Source organism: Nematostella vectensis, chromosome 5 (assembly GCF_932526225.1).
Source record: "Nematostella vectensis chromosome 5, jaNemVect1.1, whole genome shotgun sequence".
In the NCBI taxonomy this organism is placed as follows: Eukaryota; Metazoa; Cnidaria; class Anthozoa; order Actiniaria; family Edwardsiidae; genus Nematostella; species Nematostella vectensis.
Genome location: NC_064038.1, coordinates 18,067,375 through 18,082,474, shown reverse-complemented (window position 1 = coordinate 18,082,474; position 15,100 = coordinate 18,067,375). Strand labels below are relative to the sequence as shown.

The window sequence follows — 15,100 nt, the reverse complement described above, 5'->3', positions numbered from 1 at the left end:
GACGAGGAAATCGAGGAATTTCTAAAGTCTACTCAGCCTGACACTAACGAGGGCAATCCCAACGAAAATGTACCCTACCCGGGTGAGGACACGTTCTTCGAGGTCCTAGAGGCCGATATCGAAGACGAGGAAGCGGTCTGTGAGGCGGTCAACGACCGAATAGCAAAAATAGCGAAAAAGCTATGGGGTTCGAGCATTGCGGCCGATAGGCTGAAGCCATTACTAACAAAACATGCGAAACCGCAGAACTGCCACGAAATTACAGTGCCTCGAGTGAACTCCGAAATTTGGGCTAAAATGCCGGGGTTTAAGCGGAAAGCTGACATTAAAGTGGCCAATGTCCAGCAGACCCTGCAGAAAGCCACATTCAGCATTTTACAATGCTGCGATAGCTTACTCAAGCAAACTAAAAAAGCGGACACCACTGACAACCTGTCGAAGGCAATAGACGCCATCCGCCTTGTTGGTCATGCCACAGCTGAGCTCTCGCACGTGCGACGGGAGCAAATCAAGCCCGTCCTGAACAAGGAGTTCGCCTCCCTGTGCGCTAAACCAGGCCCGGATCAGGATAAGTGTAGCCTGTTATTCGGGGAAGACCTAGCGAAGCAAATCAGGGACGCCAAGGAGATGAACAGCATCTCAAAATCGCTAGGGACGAGACCCGAATTCAAACAAAGGAAAGCAGGGCGGAAAGCCTATCTCCTCTTAGACGGGGCGCGGTGGATACCATAACCGGTCAAGGGACAGACAGCCTTTTTTGTCCAAGGGCCCCCGAACACCGTTCAGGGGGAAACCGCGCAAGGACAAGAATTAATACGCCGCCTAAAAGATATAAAAGATTCGGTAAGTTGTCATACCCATAGTGATAGCTAACGTTACACAATATCTTAAAAGTAAATGTGACAGCTTTGTGGCCGGATGCTTACACCACCGCTTGCATGTTTGGCATAGTATCACCTCTGATAAGGAAAAGTTTTGATGACACGCCGCATAATGGCCACCGGCCGCAGATCACGTTCTCCGAACATGAGTCAGGTATCATCGAGGCTGAGATAGCTAAGCTATTCAAAAAAGCTATTATTGAATCAGCACATCATTCACCGGGGAGATTATCTCTAATATTTTTGTCCGCCCTAAAAAGGACGGTAGTTATCGCATGATCCTTAACCTTAAGGGGCTCAATGAGTTCGTGACGTACCACCACTTTAAGATGGATACACTAGCGTCAATACTTAAACTGGTCGATCAGAATTGCTATATGGCGAGCTTAGATCTTAAAGACGCCTATTTTTCAGTCGCAGTCAGCCCCTCGTTCCGTAGATACCTCCGGTTTTATTGGAACGATCAACTTTACCAATTCACTTGCCTCCCCAACGGGTTAGCCTCATGCCCTCGGGTATTCACAAAACTGCTTAAGCCTCCGCTCGCAGAGCTCCATAGGAACGGTCATATTGTCGCTAGTTACATTGACGATTTGTTCCTACAAGGCAAAACATATGCCGAATGTACAAACAACATTATTGAAACGTTTACACTATTCGACTCCTTGGGCTTTGTTATCCACCCGGAAAAATCCGTGTTTATTCCGTCACAGAGCCTAGTACTGCTTGGGTTTATAATTAATTCAGTCGGCATGTCAATCAGGCTCACGCAAGAAAAAGCGATTAGCCTTCAAAAGCGCTGTCACGATCTCAGGGTAGCTTCACGCCTGACCATTCGCGAACTAACCTGTGTTATATGTTTGCCCCACTCGATATCAGTAGTCTGGCGGATGAAAACCTCTATGTCCCCCCTGGGTTCCTTGTCACTGATGAGAAGGCGTATAAAGCTCTGCGCTCAATCAAATCAAACAAGTCCCCTGGCCCAGATCAAGTGCCGTCGCGAGTTTGGAAAGAGTTTGCATTTGAACTAGCTCCGATTGTGAGTGATTTGTACAACAGCTCTCTCAGAGAAGGGCGTGTTCCAGAGATCTTGAAGACATCCCTGGTCATTCCTACACCCAAGGTCACCCCACCCAAGACAGTTGAGGATGATCTCAGACCAATTACTCTTACGTCACCGTTGGCCAAAATTCTAGAGGGCTTCACTCTCGAACACCTGATGAATCAAGTTGCAGAGAACCTGGACATTAAGCAGTTTTCGATGCCAGGCAGATCAACAACACATGCCTTAGTTTATATGCTCCATATTATACTAGCTGCCTTAGACAAAGGTAATTGCTTTATAAGAGTGTTCTTTGCAGACTTTTCTAAAGGTTTTGATTTGGTTGATCATAATGCATTAGTGAACGAAATGAAACTGCTTAACGTTCATAATGTAATTATAAGGTGGATCTGCTGTTTTCTCTCAAATAGGCCTCAACGTGTAAGAGTAGGCAATGCATTGTCATCTGTAGTTGTTTCCAATGGGGGTATTCCCCAGGGCACGAAATCGGCTCCGCTTTTGTTTGCAATCTTAGTCAACCGTATGCTTGCAAGGTGGCCTAATAGAGTTAAATATGTTGACGATACCACCGTATTTGAAATTGTTCCAAGATGCTCTCCCAGTTACATACAATTTATTGTTAATGATATCAAGGAATATGCGTCATCAAGGGGAATGCGTCTGAACCCCAAGAAATGCAAAGAGCTTCAAATTAATTTCTTAAAGTACCAACCTTCTGTCCCCCAAAGATTAATCCTAGGGAGCGCAGTTGTTGAGAAAGTTGAACATTACAAGCTATTAGGTGTACATATATCAGCAGATCTGTCATGGAATGTTCACGTTGACCACATTGTTAAGAAGGCTAGCAAGCGCCTCTATGCCCTCAGGGTACTCAGGAAGGCAGGTGTCCAGCAGTCAGATATGGTTCTTATCTATTGCTCGTTAATTCGGTCAGTCCTTGAGTACGCTGCTCCTGTCTGGGCCTCCCTTCCTGAGTACCTTGCAGAGCTTATCGAAACAGTACAACGAAAAGCTATTCGAATAATCTACCCTTGCCTTAGCTATGAATCAGGGCTCAAAGTAGCAAAAATGGACTCACTTACAGTCCGCAGAGCAGAACTGTGCCGTCGATTCATGGCTAAAGCAAGATGCACTGAGCCTATAAAATATATAATACAATCTGGGACTGAGGTCGCCCATGGTTATTCGCTAAGGGGGGGTTGCAGCCGTTTGGATAAATCAGTTGGTGTAACTGAAAGGTATAATAACTTTATCACAATTCGTTTCCAGTAGTTATTCCAGTATTTATTTATACATTGTTAAGTGTAGTGTGCATCGGCCGACATACTGTAATTTAGCTTATGCTACAAAAGTATGAATAAACGATTATTATTATTATTATTATTATTATTATTATTATTATTATTATTATTATTATTATTGGGAAAATTATATCTTCATTCCCAGGAGTTATGTATGGCCCACTATATTATCGATGCCTTGAGAGTGATAAATCTAAGGCGCTAAAATCCAACCGAGGTAACTTTGATGCGTACATGACATTGTCACGAAGTTCAACCGCAGAGCTTGAATGGTGGGAAAAAAATAATGTCCTTGACAACAAAAATGTCATATCCCACGGGGCCCCGTCGCATACCCTCACGACCGATGCGTCGAATCTAGGCTGGGGCGCGGTATTTGAGAATGATAGCACAGGGGGTACCTGGTCCGTAAAGGATCAAAAACACCATATTAACAATCTCGAGCTGTTAGCGGTATTTTTAGGGTTAAAGACATACTGTAAGGATCTTCGTGATGCGCACGTTAGAGCTATGATTGATAACACAACGGCCATCGCAGTTCTAAACTACATGGGAACGAGCCACTCTCCAGAACTTAACCTACTGGGGAAGACTATTTGGGAGTGGTGTATAACTAGAGGCATATGGCTTAGCTCAGCCCATATCCCCGGGATCGCTAACTGCCTCGCAGACCGGGAATCTAGAACCAAAATACGACAAACAGAGTGGATGCTCAATACAGATCTAGTGTCATTTGCACTTTCTGAGCTGGAATTCAGCCCTAGCATTGATCTATTTGCCAGTAGGCTTAATAAACAATTCACTCGTTATGTGTCGTTCAAACCCGACCCGGGAGCGTTAGCAGTAGACACGTTTACACTGACGCTATCATCATTGAATGCAGAAAGTCCAACAGGACCACGCAACGGGAATCTGTGTCGTCCCCGTCTGGCCGACACAGGCTTGGTACCCGAAAGTCAAGACCATGTGTCTCAAGCAACCGATCACCCTCGGCCTACAGAGGAACATGCTGTCATTGCCGGGTCACCCTCACGAGATACACCCGCTGCACAAGTCCCTTCGCCTGCTGGTCTGCCTCTTATCCGGCAAACCCTAGAAGGTAACGATCTAGGAAAGGAGACTATCGATATTATTATGGCGTCCTGGAGGACGGGCACGTGTAAACAATACAATGTGTATTTACAGCGTTGGTTGGCATTTTGCAAAGATAACGCAATCTCATTGGAACGCGCAACAGTGCAAGATGGGCTAACTTTCCTCACACGGCTATACCATGAGGGTCTGGGCTATAGTGCTATTAACACAGCCCGGTCCGCATTATCTACAGTCATAACCACTAGCAACGGCACCTTCGGTGAACACCCCCTAGTGACACGTTTCCTGAAAGGTATTTTCGAGCTGAGGCCTTCGCTGCCTAGGTATAAACATATCTGGGACATAGGGGTAGTGCTTCGGTATCTTCGATCTATGTCGCCCCATATGGAACTATCACTTAAGGAACTGACCAAAAAAACTCACAACTCTCTTGGCGATATTAACAGTTCAACGATGTCAAACTCTAGTTAAACTTGACACTCAATACGTGCAAATCATGGATAAAAAGATCGTGTTCACAATTAGGGAGACTCTAAAAACTTCAAGACCAGGAAAGCACATACAACCAATAGAGCTTCACGCTTATGAGGCCGATAATAGATTATGCCCTGTTACACTTATAAATAGCTACGTTCAGCGTACGCAAACATTACGAGGTCAACACACGGCCCTACTGATTAGTCACGCAAAGCCGCACAACCCTGTCACGAATGCCACTGTCGCCAGATGGGTTAAATCTACACTACAAGACAGTGGGATTGACACGAACGTATTTTCTGCGCACAGTAGCAGAACTGCAGCCGCATCTTGTAGCGCTAGTGCAGGGTTACCCTTGCAAGATATTCTGAAAGCAGGGGCCTGGTCAACAGAATTGACATTCGCTAGATTTTACAATAAGCCTGTTGAACCCCTTAACATTGGGAACGAACTTCTACAACAGTTTAATATGAACAATTAATTTTTACTTCACCTTAGTGTTGTCGGAGATTGAGTGATTATGTAAATTATTCCTGAGATCTAATTATCTAAACTATTTTTAATTAAGAGATTAGTTGATCACAATAGATACTTGTTGCAGCTGTGTAAATAGACGCCTAGCCTTTTCCTGATAAAACGGTATGAATCACGCTGGTACGACAGAACGATAGAACGAGAAGACAGTGAACAGAGACAGCGAGCAGATCAAGAAATCAACTGTAACTACTACAAAATCATTATCCATCTTCAAATAAATGTTCTTTTAATTTCACAACACAAAGTGGCGACCACGAAGGGACACACGGCTTAAACAGCAAGAACCTAGCGGATAAGAACGGATTTGTCAAGATGGAGAAGCTAACTAAGGAGTTAGAAGCGAAGCTTAAAACGTTGAGATTTCGAGTGCTGAAAACAAACGATGTCCTGACAAAGGATAAACAAGCCTTGGAGCGACATTACAACTCTATCACGAACGGGATTAATGCGGTGAGTGATATCAAAGAGCCGCTAGAAGAAAAGAAATGCGCGAAGGGCGAGAGCGAGGAAGAAATAGGACAATGGGGCGAAAGCGTAGAGAAGGAGTTAGAGGACGCAGATTCCGCTAACGCAAAACTTCAGGCTGCCATACAATATGCGCAAAAAGAAGAAGAAGACAAGAGATGCTACGAGAGCCATCTTAAGCAGCTGAAGTATCAGCAGGAACTACTTCAACAAAAGGCAACATTTGAGAAGGATCAAAACACCACTTCGAGCATGGATCACTCAGCTAGCAACAACAGTGCTACGAACACTAAACTTCCGAAATTGACCATCACGAAGTTTAATGGAAAGTCGGAGAATTGGCTGTCGTTCTGGGGAAAGTTTAGCTGTGAGGTTGACGCCACAAACGCATCCCCAGTAACGAAATTTGCCTAACTCAAAGAGTATCTTATACACGAAATCAGACAAGATATTGATGGATTGCCGTTCACTGTTGAGGGCTATGAAAAGGCTAAAACCATTCTAAAGGAAGAGTACGGGAACTCCAACGATATTATAAATATCTATATCAAAAACATTATGGATTTGCCGGTCATAACAGGCACAAGCCCACGAAAAGTGAAAGACTTTTATAAAACACTGCGATTTAATGTGCAGAGCTTGGAAACACTGGGACGGTTGCACGACGTTCGAGGAAATGTTCGTGGCACGCTCGACAAGTTGAAGGGGATTAAGTCCAATCTGGGTTCAATCATCTATTACAACAACTTAAGCGCTGGACAGAGATTAACCCTGTTGAAAGTAACTTTGAGGATAAAACCAAGTCTAACAATTTTCAACAAGCGCGATCATCTAGGCTATATCAAACAAGTACCGTTAATAGTTCTGAAGGTCAACGGGCAGTGAATAACCTTACATGCGTTTATTGTGGCGGTGCTCACAAAGGGGTTGATTGTGCAAAGGTTACTGTCATAAAGGAACGAAAACGGATACTCTTCAAAGAGAAACTGTGTTTTAATTGCACCAAGGGAAAACATCGTGCTGAAGAATGCAAAAGCAAGTCAAACTGTTTTAAGTGCAAACAGCGCCACCACACGTCTATCTGCGATTCGGATGTAAAGTCCAACAGCAACCCACTACTTGTCACCGCAGGAGTCCCCGTTGGTCAAGTTGTATATCCAGTGGTCATTGTGGATGTCGAAGCAATTAAATGCCGAGCGTTACTGGACACGGGTGCCGGGAGTTCGTACGCATCAGCCGCGCTGCTTGATCGACTCAAAAAATGGCAAGTTTGAAATGTGTGTCGAGGTGACCAAAGTAAACAAAGGAGAACTTTTGTTTATCGATAATCCCAACTACATTAAGCTGATTGGAGAACATGCGGATTTAAATCAAGTCAATGTTCAAGACACAAGTACAAAGGACAAATTAACCATTCATATTATTCTTGGGGCTAGCGAATACGCTAAAGTCAAAACAGAAACTGCACCAAAGATTGGAATGCCGGGGCAACCGGTCGCAGAACTTACTAGATTTGGATGGACTATAATATCTCCTGGAAAAGAACCTATCGATATTGACATGTTGGCATGTCAAACTACGCAAGTTGACTACGAAGAGTTATGCAAGCTTGACATTTTGGGACTCAAGGATACGCCTACAAACAGTCAAGACACAGTGTATCAAGAGTTCAAAGAACAGTTAGCGAGAGATGAAAACGGCTGTTATAAAACTGGACTCTCATGGAAAGGCGATCACCCGCCACTGCCTAGCAACAAGGCAGGAAGTTTACAGCGACTGGCTAGTTTAACAAAGAAGCTCGAGCGGCAAGATCTCACAGCAAAGTACGCAGAGATAATAGAAGAACAAATTACCGAAGGAATCGTAGAGGCCGCCGAAGGACCGAGCATAGGCAGGGAATTCTATATCCCTCACAAAGCCGTCTTACGTACTCAAGCTGAAAGCAGTAAATTACGTATCGTCTACGACGAGTCAGCTAAGGAACACAGGGAGGCGCCATCACTTAATGACTGTCTACACAAAGGGCCGCCGTTACAGAACAAGATTTGGGGCGTTCTAGTTCGTGGGAGGTTCAACACTGTTGCGATAACCGGTGATCTTTGTAGTTAATTATTCATTGATTGTAATTGATTGTTATTTGATACTCATGGTATATAAGAACGGACATGCGTTAGATCGGGGTTTTTTTTGTGAAAGAGATTGTTAAGAGAGATTGCTACGAGATTGTTACCGAATATCGAAGAGATTGTGAAGAATAAAGAAGAGAAAACGGAGATCGTTCCCAGTGTCATTTGGATAGATACATTTCCAACACGTGGTCCTTCGAGCCGGATTTGTGATCGCGAGCGGTTCAAGAGTTGAGATCGAGAAGTTTCAAGCGTGCTGATCGCCATGGCGGAACTCGCAAAAAAGAAGAAAGTCCGGGGAGCTCACAGAGGTGCAGCTACGAGACTAATACAGAAGGCACATGCCCTTTTAGATGGAGAAGAATCAGACGCCGAAGATGATTTAAGACAGATTTGCGGTAGTGCAAAGGAGAAGATCGCCACGCTGCGCGCGTTGGACGACGAGATTTTAAAACTCCTGGTCGAAGATTTAGAAAAGTTCCTCGATGAAGTAGATGAGATGCGGGGGAAACTCCACAAGATAGTGTTCAAGATAGAAGAACTGTTATCTCAGAAAACGATGAATACTAGTGCCGAGGCTCAGTTACTTCAGTCGCCTCGAGCGAACACGAAAACAACCCCAAGGTGAGGGCTAGATTGCCTAAACTTGAAGTCAGAAAATTTGGAGGGAAGATTCAAGAATGGCCCGAGTTCTGGGACTCGTTCGAGAGCGCTATTCATAACAATGAGTGTCTCTCGGACGCTGACAAGTTCGCCTATTTGAAGGGGCTTCTGCTAGATGAAGCGAAACCCACGATCGCGGGCTTTGCAATGACGGCGGCGAACTATCACGCGGCAGTGGAATTGCTACGAAAAAGGTATGGGAAACCCGAAGTTATTCAAAGGTAACACATTACCGACCTTTTAAACCTCTCGCCCGTGTTTACTGATGGAGACTTGGTGAAGCTGAGGCGATTTCTTGATACGGCCGAAACGCATTACCGCGGATTACAAGCGCTGAAGGTAAACGAAAGTATATACTCGGGAATCGTGGTGCCGGCGTTGATCCAAAAATTGCCTAACACATTTCGATTGACAATTACACGTGGACACCCGGACTTCATGGCCTGGGGTATGGAGGAATTACTAGAACAGATCAGAGCAGAGGTAGAGCTGAGGGAAGAACACAAAGTCTCAGCGGGAACGAACAAGAAACCGCAGGAGGGAACGGCCGTCAAATCATCAGCAAGCTCGCTGGTTGTATCAAATGGACAGGGAACTTGTGTCTATTGTCTCGGAAAACACAGCTCAGAGAAATGCGAGGAGATCAAGCTTCCTGTAGAGCGTAAGAAGCTACTTATTAGGTATGCTAGATGTTTTAGATGCTTAAGAAAGAATCACAGATCGTTTGATTGTAGATCTAAAGACAACAAATGTAAGAGATGGGGGCGCGCATCATGTATCTATTTGTGAACGTAACGAGGCTAAGCAAGCTAGTGGTTAGGAAGAGTCGCAGCAAGAACGGGGGGAGAATGAACAGTTAGATGAAATTACTTCTAATCACGTAACTTCGGGGGGTACGGATAATTTGCATGTGGGCTCTGGCACGCGCGTAGCTTTACAAACAGCGCAGGGTATTGTAAAAGGCGAAGGGGGCGGAACTTCAAGGACAAGGTTTTTGTTTGACACCGGTAGTCACCGATCGTTCATTACCCAATCAGGGGCGCGCAAAGCCACGCTTCCGGTAGTCAGGCGTGAATGGGTATGCATCAACGCGTTTGGTCAGCGCAACCAAAAGGGCGCGCTCAGGGAAGTCGTGGAGTTTAGTGTAAATCCTGTTAATGGGGGAAATAGCATTAGCATGCAGGCGTTTGTAGTGCCAGAGATCTCTTACATTCATAATAGTCATGTCGAGTTAGTCAGAGACCAGTTTCCACACTTAGAGGGCTTGTGGTTTTCAGATGTAAATAGAGGTGAGGAGAGACTAGAGATAGAGGTTTTAGTTGGAGCCGATAATCTTTGGCAATTTCAGAGAGGTTGTGTAATTCGAGGCAGAGGAACCCGTTGCCATAGAAACAGAGCTAGGATGGGTATTGTCAGGCCCTATGACAGCTGATAGTAATCATGAAGAGATAGTTCAAACGAATTTGCTAGTTCAAGACCAGCCTTCAGAGCAGACCGAGTGTTTAGATAGAGAGATAGCGAAACTGTGGGACCTAGAGACGTTAGGTATCAGGGAAACGCGGGGAGTACAAGAGGAGTTTTTAGATAACATTAGTTTCAATGGAGAGAGGTACTCAGTGAAGTTACCGTGGAAGGTCAATCATAAGCCGTTGCCTACGAATAACGAAAGTAGCTTAGGCCGCCTTCATAGCACGATGAGAAAGTTCAGGCAGGAGCCAGAAGTGCTTGATCAGTATGAGGCAGTTATCAAGAATCAGTTAGAAGCGGGAGTGATAGAGCCAGTTCATGCATTAGAAGAGGGTAATAAGATACATTATTTGGCACATAGAGCTGTAGTGCGTAGACACATTCCCACTAGTACACCAGTTATAGTGATCTATGATGAGTCGGCGAAGACAGGTAAGGGGGGAGTGTCGCTCAACGATTGTTTACACGTAGGGCCGTCTCTGAACGCTCTTTTGTTTAATGTGTTGTTGAGATTCCGTCTACACAGGATAGCTTTGACAGCGGACATAGAAAAGGCTTTCTTGAACATCGAGGTGGACCTGAAGGACAGAGATTGCTTGCGATTCCTGTTCCCTGAGGATCCGAGAAAGGAAGATTCGGTCATCAAGGTATAACGGTTTTGTAGAGTGGTATTCGGTCTAAACGCCTCGCCTTTTCTGTTAAATGGAACCTTGAGGTAGCACTTAATGAAGTTTCAAGAGATTGACCCTAGGTTTGTAGATATTTTAGTTCAAAGCTTCTATGTAGACGACCTTGTCACTGGCAGCCGCTCCCCAGAGGAAGCATTTGAGTTGTTCCACAAGTCTAAAGAGAGACTTGCAAAGGGCGGGTTCAACTTACGCAAATGGAACACAAACGACTGCGAGCTCCAGGGTAAGTTGAATGGTGACGCAACCCAGTAGTGATACACAGACCGAGACAGGGAATAGTCAGGGTGCGAACTGTGAGAATGGGGTACAAAGGGTGTTAGGTCTACCCTGGGATAGGAAGAGAGACATCATAGGGATAGCGTTTCAGGGTATCTATGACAAGGCCCAGCAGCTAAAGGCAACCAAGCGGAATGTGCTGAGTGTTCTCGCAGGTATGTTTGACCCACTGGCCAATAACGGTAGCAGCGAGAATTTTGTTCCAGACCCTATGCCGAACAACCGAGTTGACCTGGGACGAGGAGTTGACAGGGGAAATTAGAAAACAATGGGAGGCCTGGGTCGAGGACCTGGAGAGGGTAATTAATATTGACCTTCCCAGGTGTGTACTTCAAACATTCAATGGCAAGGTAGAAATCCATGGATTCGCAGACGCTAGTCACAAGACATACTGTGCAGTTGTCTATCTTGCGTACGACAAGGGGGGAGAGAGGCAGGTAAGATTGCTCTGCAGCAAAACACGGGTAGCCCCTCTAAAGGATTTGTCAATCCCTAGACTAGAATTAATGGCTGCGTTGATTCTTGGGCGCCTTGTGCACAATGTTAAAGAGGCTCTAGGTGACCTAGTAGAGGTAGGAAGGCAGCTATACTGGTCAGACAGCATGACAGTGTTATACTGGTTAGAAAACAAAGGCGAATGGAAACAGTTCGTGCGACACCGAGTGGATGAGATCTTGCGCCTAACCGGAGAAGGTGAGTGGAAACACTGTCCAGGTGAACAGAACCCAGCTCACATTGGGTCACGAGGTGCCCTAGCCTCTAAGCTTAAGAGCAGTACGCTATGGTGGAACGGACCATCATGGCTCTCTGAGACCGAGGAAGAATGGCCTAAAACTGACATAAGGAAAACCACTGCTGGGGCTGAGGAAGAGAAGAGTACAGTATGTATGGTTGTCAATAACGAGAGATAGGCTGAAGACATCTCTGCAGTGATTGATATCAACTCTGAGCTCGAGGCAGATGCTCGGATGCCTATAATACTACCTAGACAACATAGGTTGACAGTGATGCTCATATTAGACTGTCACAGGAAGTTCCATCACTGTGGCGTTAGAGGCACTTTAACTCAGTTACGGACGAGGTACTGGGTGCCACAAGGGAGACAAGTAGTGAAAGGACTCCTTCGTAGGTGTGTCACGTGTAGAAGATTAGAGGGAAAGGCCTACGCGGCACCTCCAGAGGCAGACTTGCCAGACTTTAGAGTGCGACAGGCAGAACCATTCTCTAAGGTGGGAGTAGATTTCGCAGCCCCACTCTATTACAAAGGTAATACAGGGATGCAGAAAGCTTATGTAGCGCTTTTCTCGTGCTGTGCGACGCGAGCCTTGCACTTAGATTTAGTGGAAGATTTAGAGGCAATCACCTTTAGAAGGTGCCTTAGGCGGTTTACAGCTAGAAGAGGAGCTCCGACTCTGATAGTGTCAGACAACGCCAAGACATTCAAAGCCACAGCCCAGACATTAGGTTGTATGATCACCCAGAAGTACAGGCTTACCTAGAGACCCACAGAATAACATGGAGGTTTAATCTAGAGAAGGCCCTATGGTGGGGAGGGTTTTACGAAAGGATGGTTGGTAGCATTAAGAGATGTTTGAGGAAGACCCTTGGTGAAGCTCGGCTGACATTTGACGAGCTACTGACAGTTTTAATTGAAGTAGAGAGCACCCTTAATGACAGGCCACTGACATACGTGTACGATGAGATAGGAGACGAGGCACTTACGCCAGCCCATCTTATGTATGGTAGACACTTAAATAGTTTGCCCGATGAGGTAGTAGAACCGGATGATGTTCGTGATGGAGACCACAATAGTAGGTTCAAGTATCTCAGTGCTAAGCTGTCTCATTTCTGGAAGGGATGGAGTGGAGAGTACTTGACCAGTACTTGACCAGGGAATTCCACTGTGCTCATCGAGGTAACGAGCACAGGGAGACCGTGCAAGTGGGAGACGTAGTGACCATGCATGACGACGGTAGTAAGCGGAACCAGTGGAAAATGGCCGTAGTGGAGCAGTTGATTAAAGGTAGAGATGACATAGTGAGAGGAGCTAGAGTAGGACTTGTTACGAAAGGCAAGCCGCAACGGCTAGACCGACCAGTCCAGCGACTGTACCCCATAGAGATTAGATGCGCAGACGCAACACATGGCACGCGAGCAAACAGCGGAGGGAATGTGCAAGCCAGAGCCCAGTCTACGCGAGCAGCAGCGTTGCGCGCGCAGGATAAGATAGCGATCGGGGCTGTGCTTGACTTATAGGAGTCAAGGGGGGAGTGTGTTCCGGAAGTTGAGCTCCTGAAGTAATTACATAGTCACTTACGTAGTTGTAGTTAATTATTCATTGATTGTAATTGGCAAAAAATGTAATTTAGTTTATTGCCAAAAATGTTATTTACATGTTTCAAGCACCTGGTGAGACTCCACTACAGTTTTATTCCTCTTGTTGACTCTAAAATTAAACCACAGCCCTAGTGTCAAATATTGGGTGTTGCTGTGGTTTGTAGAATTGATTGTGACATGCTTTCTCCCAGAAAATGTAGGTCAAAATGCAAAAAATCAGCACTATTTATAATGATAATATAATATGATTGATAATAATATTGATAATGATAGTGATCATAATAATGAAATTATTATAAGGTAAGTGTCAGGAGACAGGACCTCTTTTTTGGGGGAGGGCTTATCTGAATGACTGAAAGGCTGGGGAACGAAATGGTTCAGTGTTACTTGTTGCTCACTGTTTCTATTATAGATCAAGCATGCAGCAGTATGCCTGAACCATTTGTCCCTGTAAGCGCAAAGGATAGTGAGGATGGTAAGTACAGTAAATACACCTATAATTCACAATAAACTTATAGCGGGCCGCGCGCGGAGCTCCATAGGTATAGAAATATGGTATAGTTAGCGACTTGGTTTTGCGGTAATCGCGCGGTTACCCTGTGGTGTCACAATCCATCCATCTAGTCAATCGTGCAACTCTCAGGCCCCACTCGATCTTACGCTGTTGTGTGTTTTTTGCCGCCTCGCTTTGTGCTGCAAAGTTCGTATATGTTCACAGAAGAAAGGCAGCTTGGAAATAGTATTTAATGAGAAAATAAGCGGATTTTAATGGGCCGAATTTTTTTAAGGAAACGTTTTGTCTGAAGTAAAAGCCGATGTAAAATCCCGCAGAGGACTAAGAGAGGAGAGGCTCTACACTACCATTCAGGGCAAAGCCGGTCAGAATGTAGCTTTGATACAAGTTTACATTAATGGAACTTCTATAAAAGGGTTTTCATTAGGGCAAGGTACATACTTAATAAATTATATAAAGATAATAACAAACTTGTGCTTTTTCAATAATAAATCTGTAAAGAAAACAGTTTTATATCAAACCTAAAGGTAATAGGGAAAGGGGAAAATGTTAGAAAAGTGCTCAGTCAAGCTATTATTGCATTTTTGTCATATATTTTTTAAAAGTAGATTCACGTTATTTTTCAAATAGAGGCGCATTTCTCCCTTTCAACTCCCCATTGACTTTCTGTTTATTTGTTTATTTATTCCTCTCTACCCCAACCATAAGTCAATGGACATGGTTTGGTTTGAAATAAAAAAATGGAATTAAGAACTTTCAGTAATTTAGTATTTTCCTCCATTGCATTCATTTTTGAGTAGCTAGTATGGGTGGATCCAGGGTTTCTAAAAACAACTGGCCAAAGGGTGGGTGCACTAATATGTATTAATTTCAACACATTCTCCTGAATAATCAGTTGCAGTACATGGCATCTTAATCTGTGGAATGCTGTTACATCCTTGATATATTCTTCACAAGGCCAAAGATTGTTATTATGTTGTTTTGATAAAAAAAAATGCATATAAGAGAATTGACCATTAGACTCTTGAAAACATACTCATCAACTAAGGCACCTTGAACTTTGACAGCCTTTTTTACACCAAGGTTTACTACTTTCATACTGCATATTTAATATTATTGAATGAATGCTTGCTTGATCCATTTCGAGTAGCCAATACAATTCATAATTACATGGCAGTAAAAATTGCTTTTTTGTAATTTAGTATTTTC

At 44.5% G+C, this 15,100-nt stretch overlaps 2 protein-coding genes across 2 annotated transcripts; both read left to right on the top strand.

Moving 5' to 3' along the window:
• Positions 1-1,737: 1,737 nt before the first annotated feature.
• On the top strand, positions 1,738-5,298 carry LOC116617948. Its single transcript, XM_032381176.2, has 3 exons — positions 1,738-2,212; positions 3,391-4,632; positions 4,808-5,298. Exons 1-3 carry the CDS (start codon positions 1,738-1,740, stop codon positions 5,296-5,298), a joined length of 2,208 nt encoding a protein of 735 aa, XP_032237067.2.
• A 3,748-nt stretch (positions 5,299-9,046) lies between these two features.
• LOC116617947 lies at positions 9,047-10,728 on the top strand. Its single transcript, XM_032381175.1, has 3 exons — positions 9,047-9,269; positions 9,646-9,897; positions 10,079-10,728. The coding sequence occupies exons 1-3, from the start codon at positions 9,047-9,049 to the stop codon at positions 10,726-10,728; spliced, it is 1,125 nt and encodes a 374-aa protein (XP_032237066.1).
• The last annotated feature ends 4,372 nt before the right edge of the window (positions 10,729-15,100 follow it).

Coding starts and splice junctions, on each gene's coding strand:
- LOC116617948 (XM_032381176.2), top strand. CDS start 1,738: ATGTTTGCCCCACTCGATATCAGTAGTCTGGCGGATGAAAACCTCTAT. Junction 2,213..3,390: donor ACTAGCTGCCTTAGACAAAG/GTAATTGCTTTA, acceptor CTTCATTCCCAG/GAGTTATGTATGGCCCACTA. Junction 4,633..4,807: donor AGTGACACGTTTCCTGAAAG/GTATTTTCGAGC, acceptor GTCAAACTCTAG/TTAAACTTGACACTCAATAC.
- LOC116617947 (XM_032381175.1), top strand. CDS start 9,047: ATGGCCTGGGGTATGGAGGAATTACTAGAACAGATCAGAGCAGAGGTA. Junction 9,270..9,645: donor GATCAAGCTTCCTGTAGAGC/GTAAGAAGCTAC, acceptor TTACCCAATCAG/GGGCGCGCAAAGCCACGCTT. Junction 9,898..10,078: donor GTTTTCAGATGTAAATAGAG/GTGAGGAGAGAC, acceptor CGAATTTGCTAG/TTCAAGACCAGCCTTCAGAG.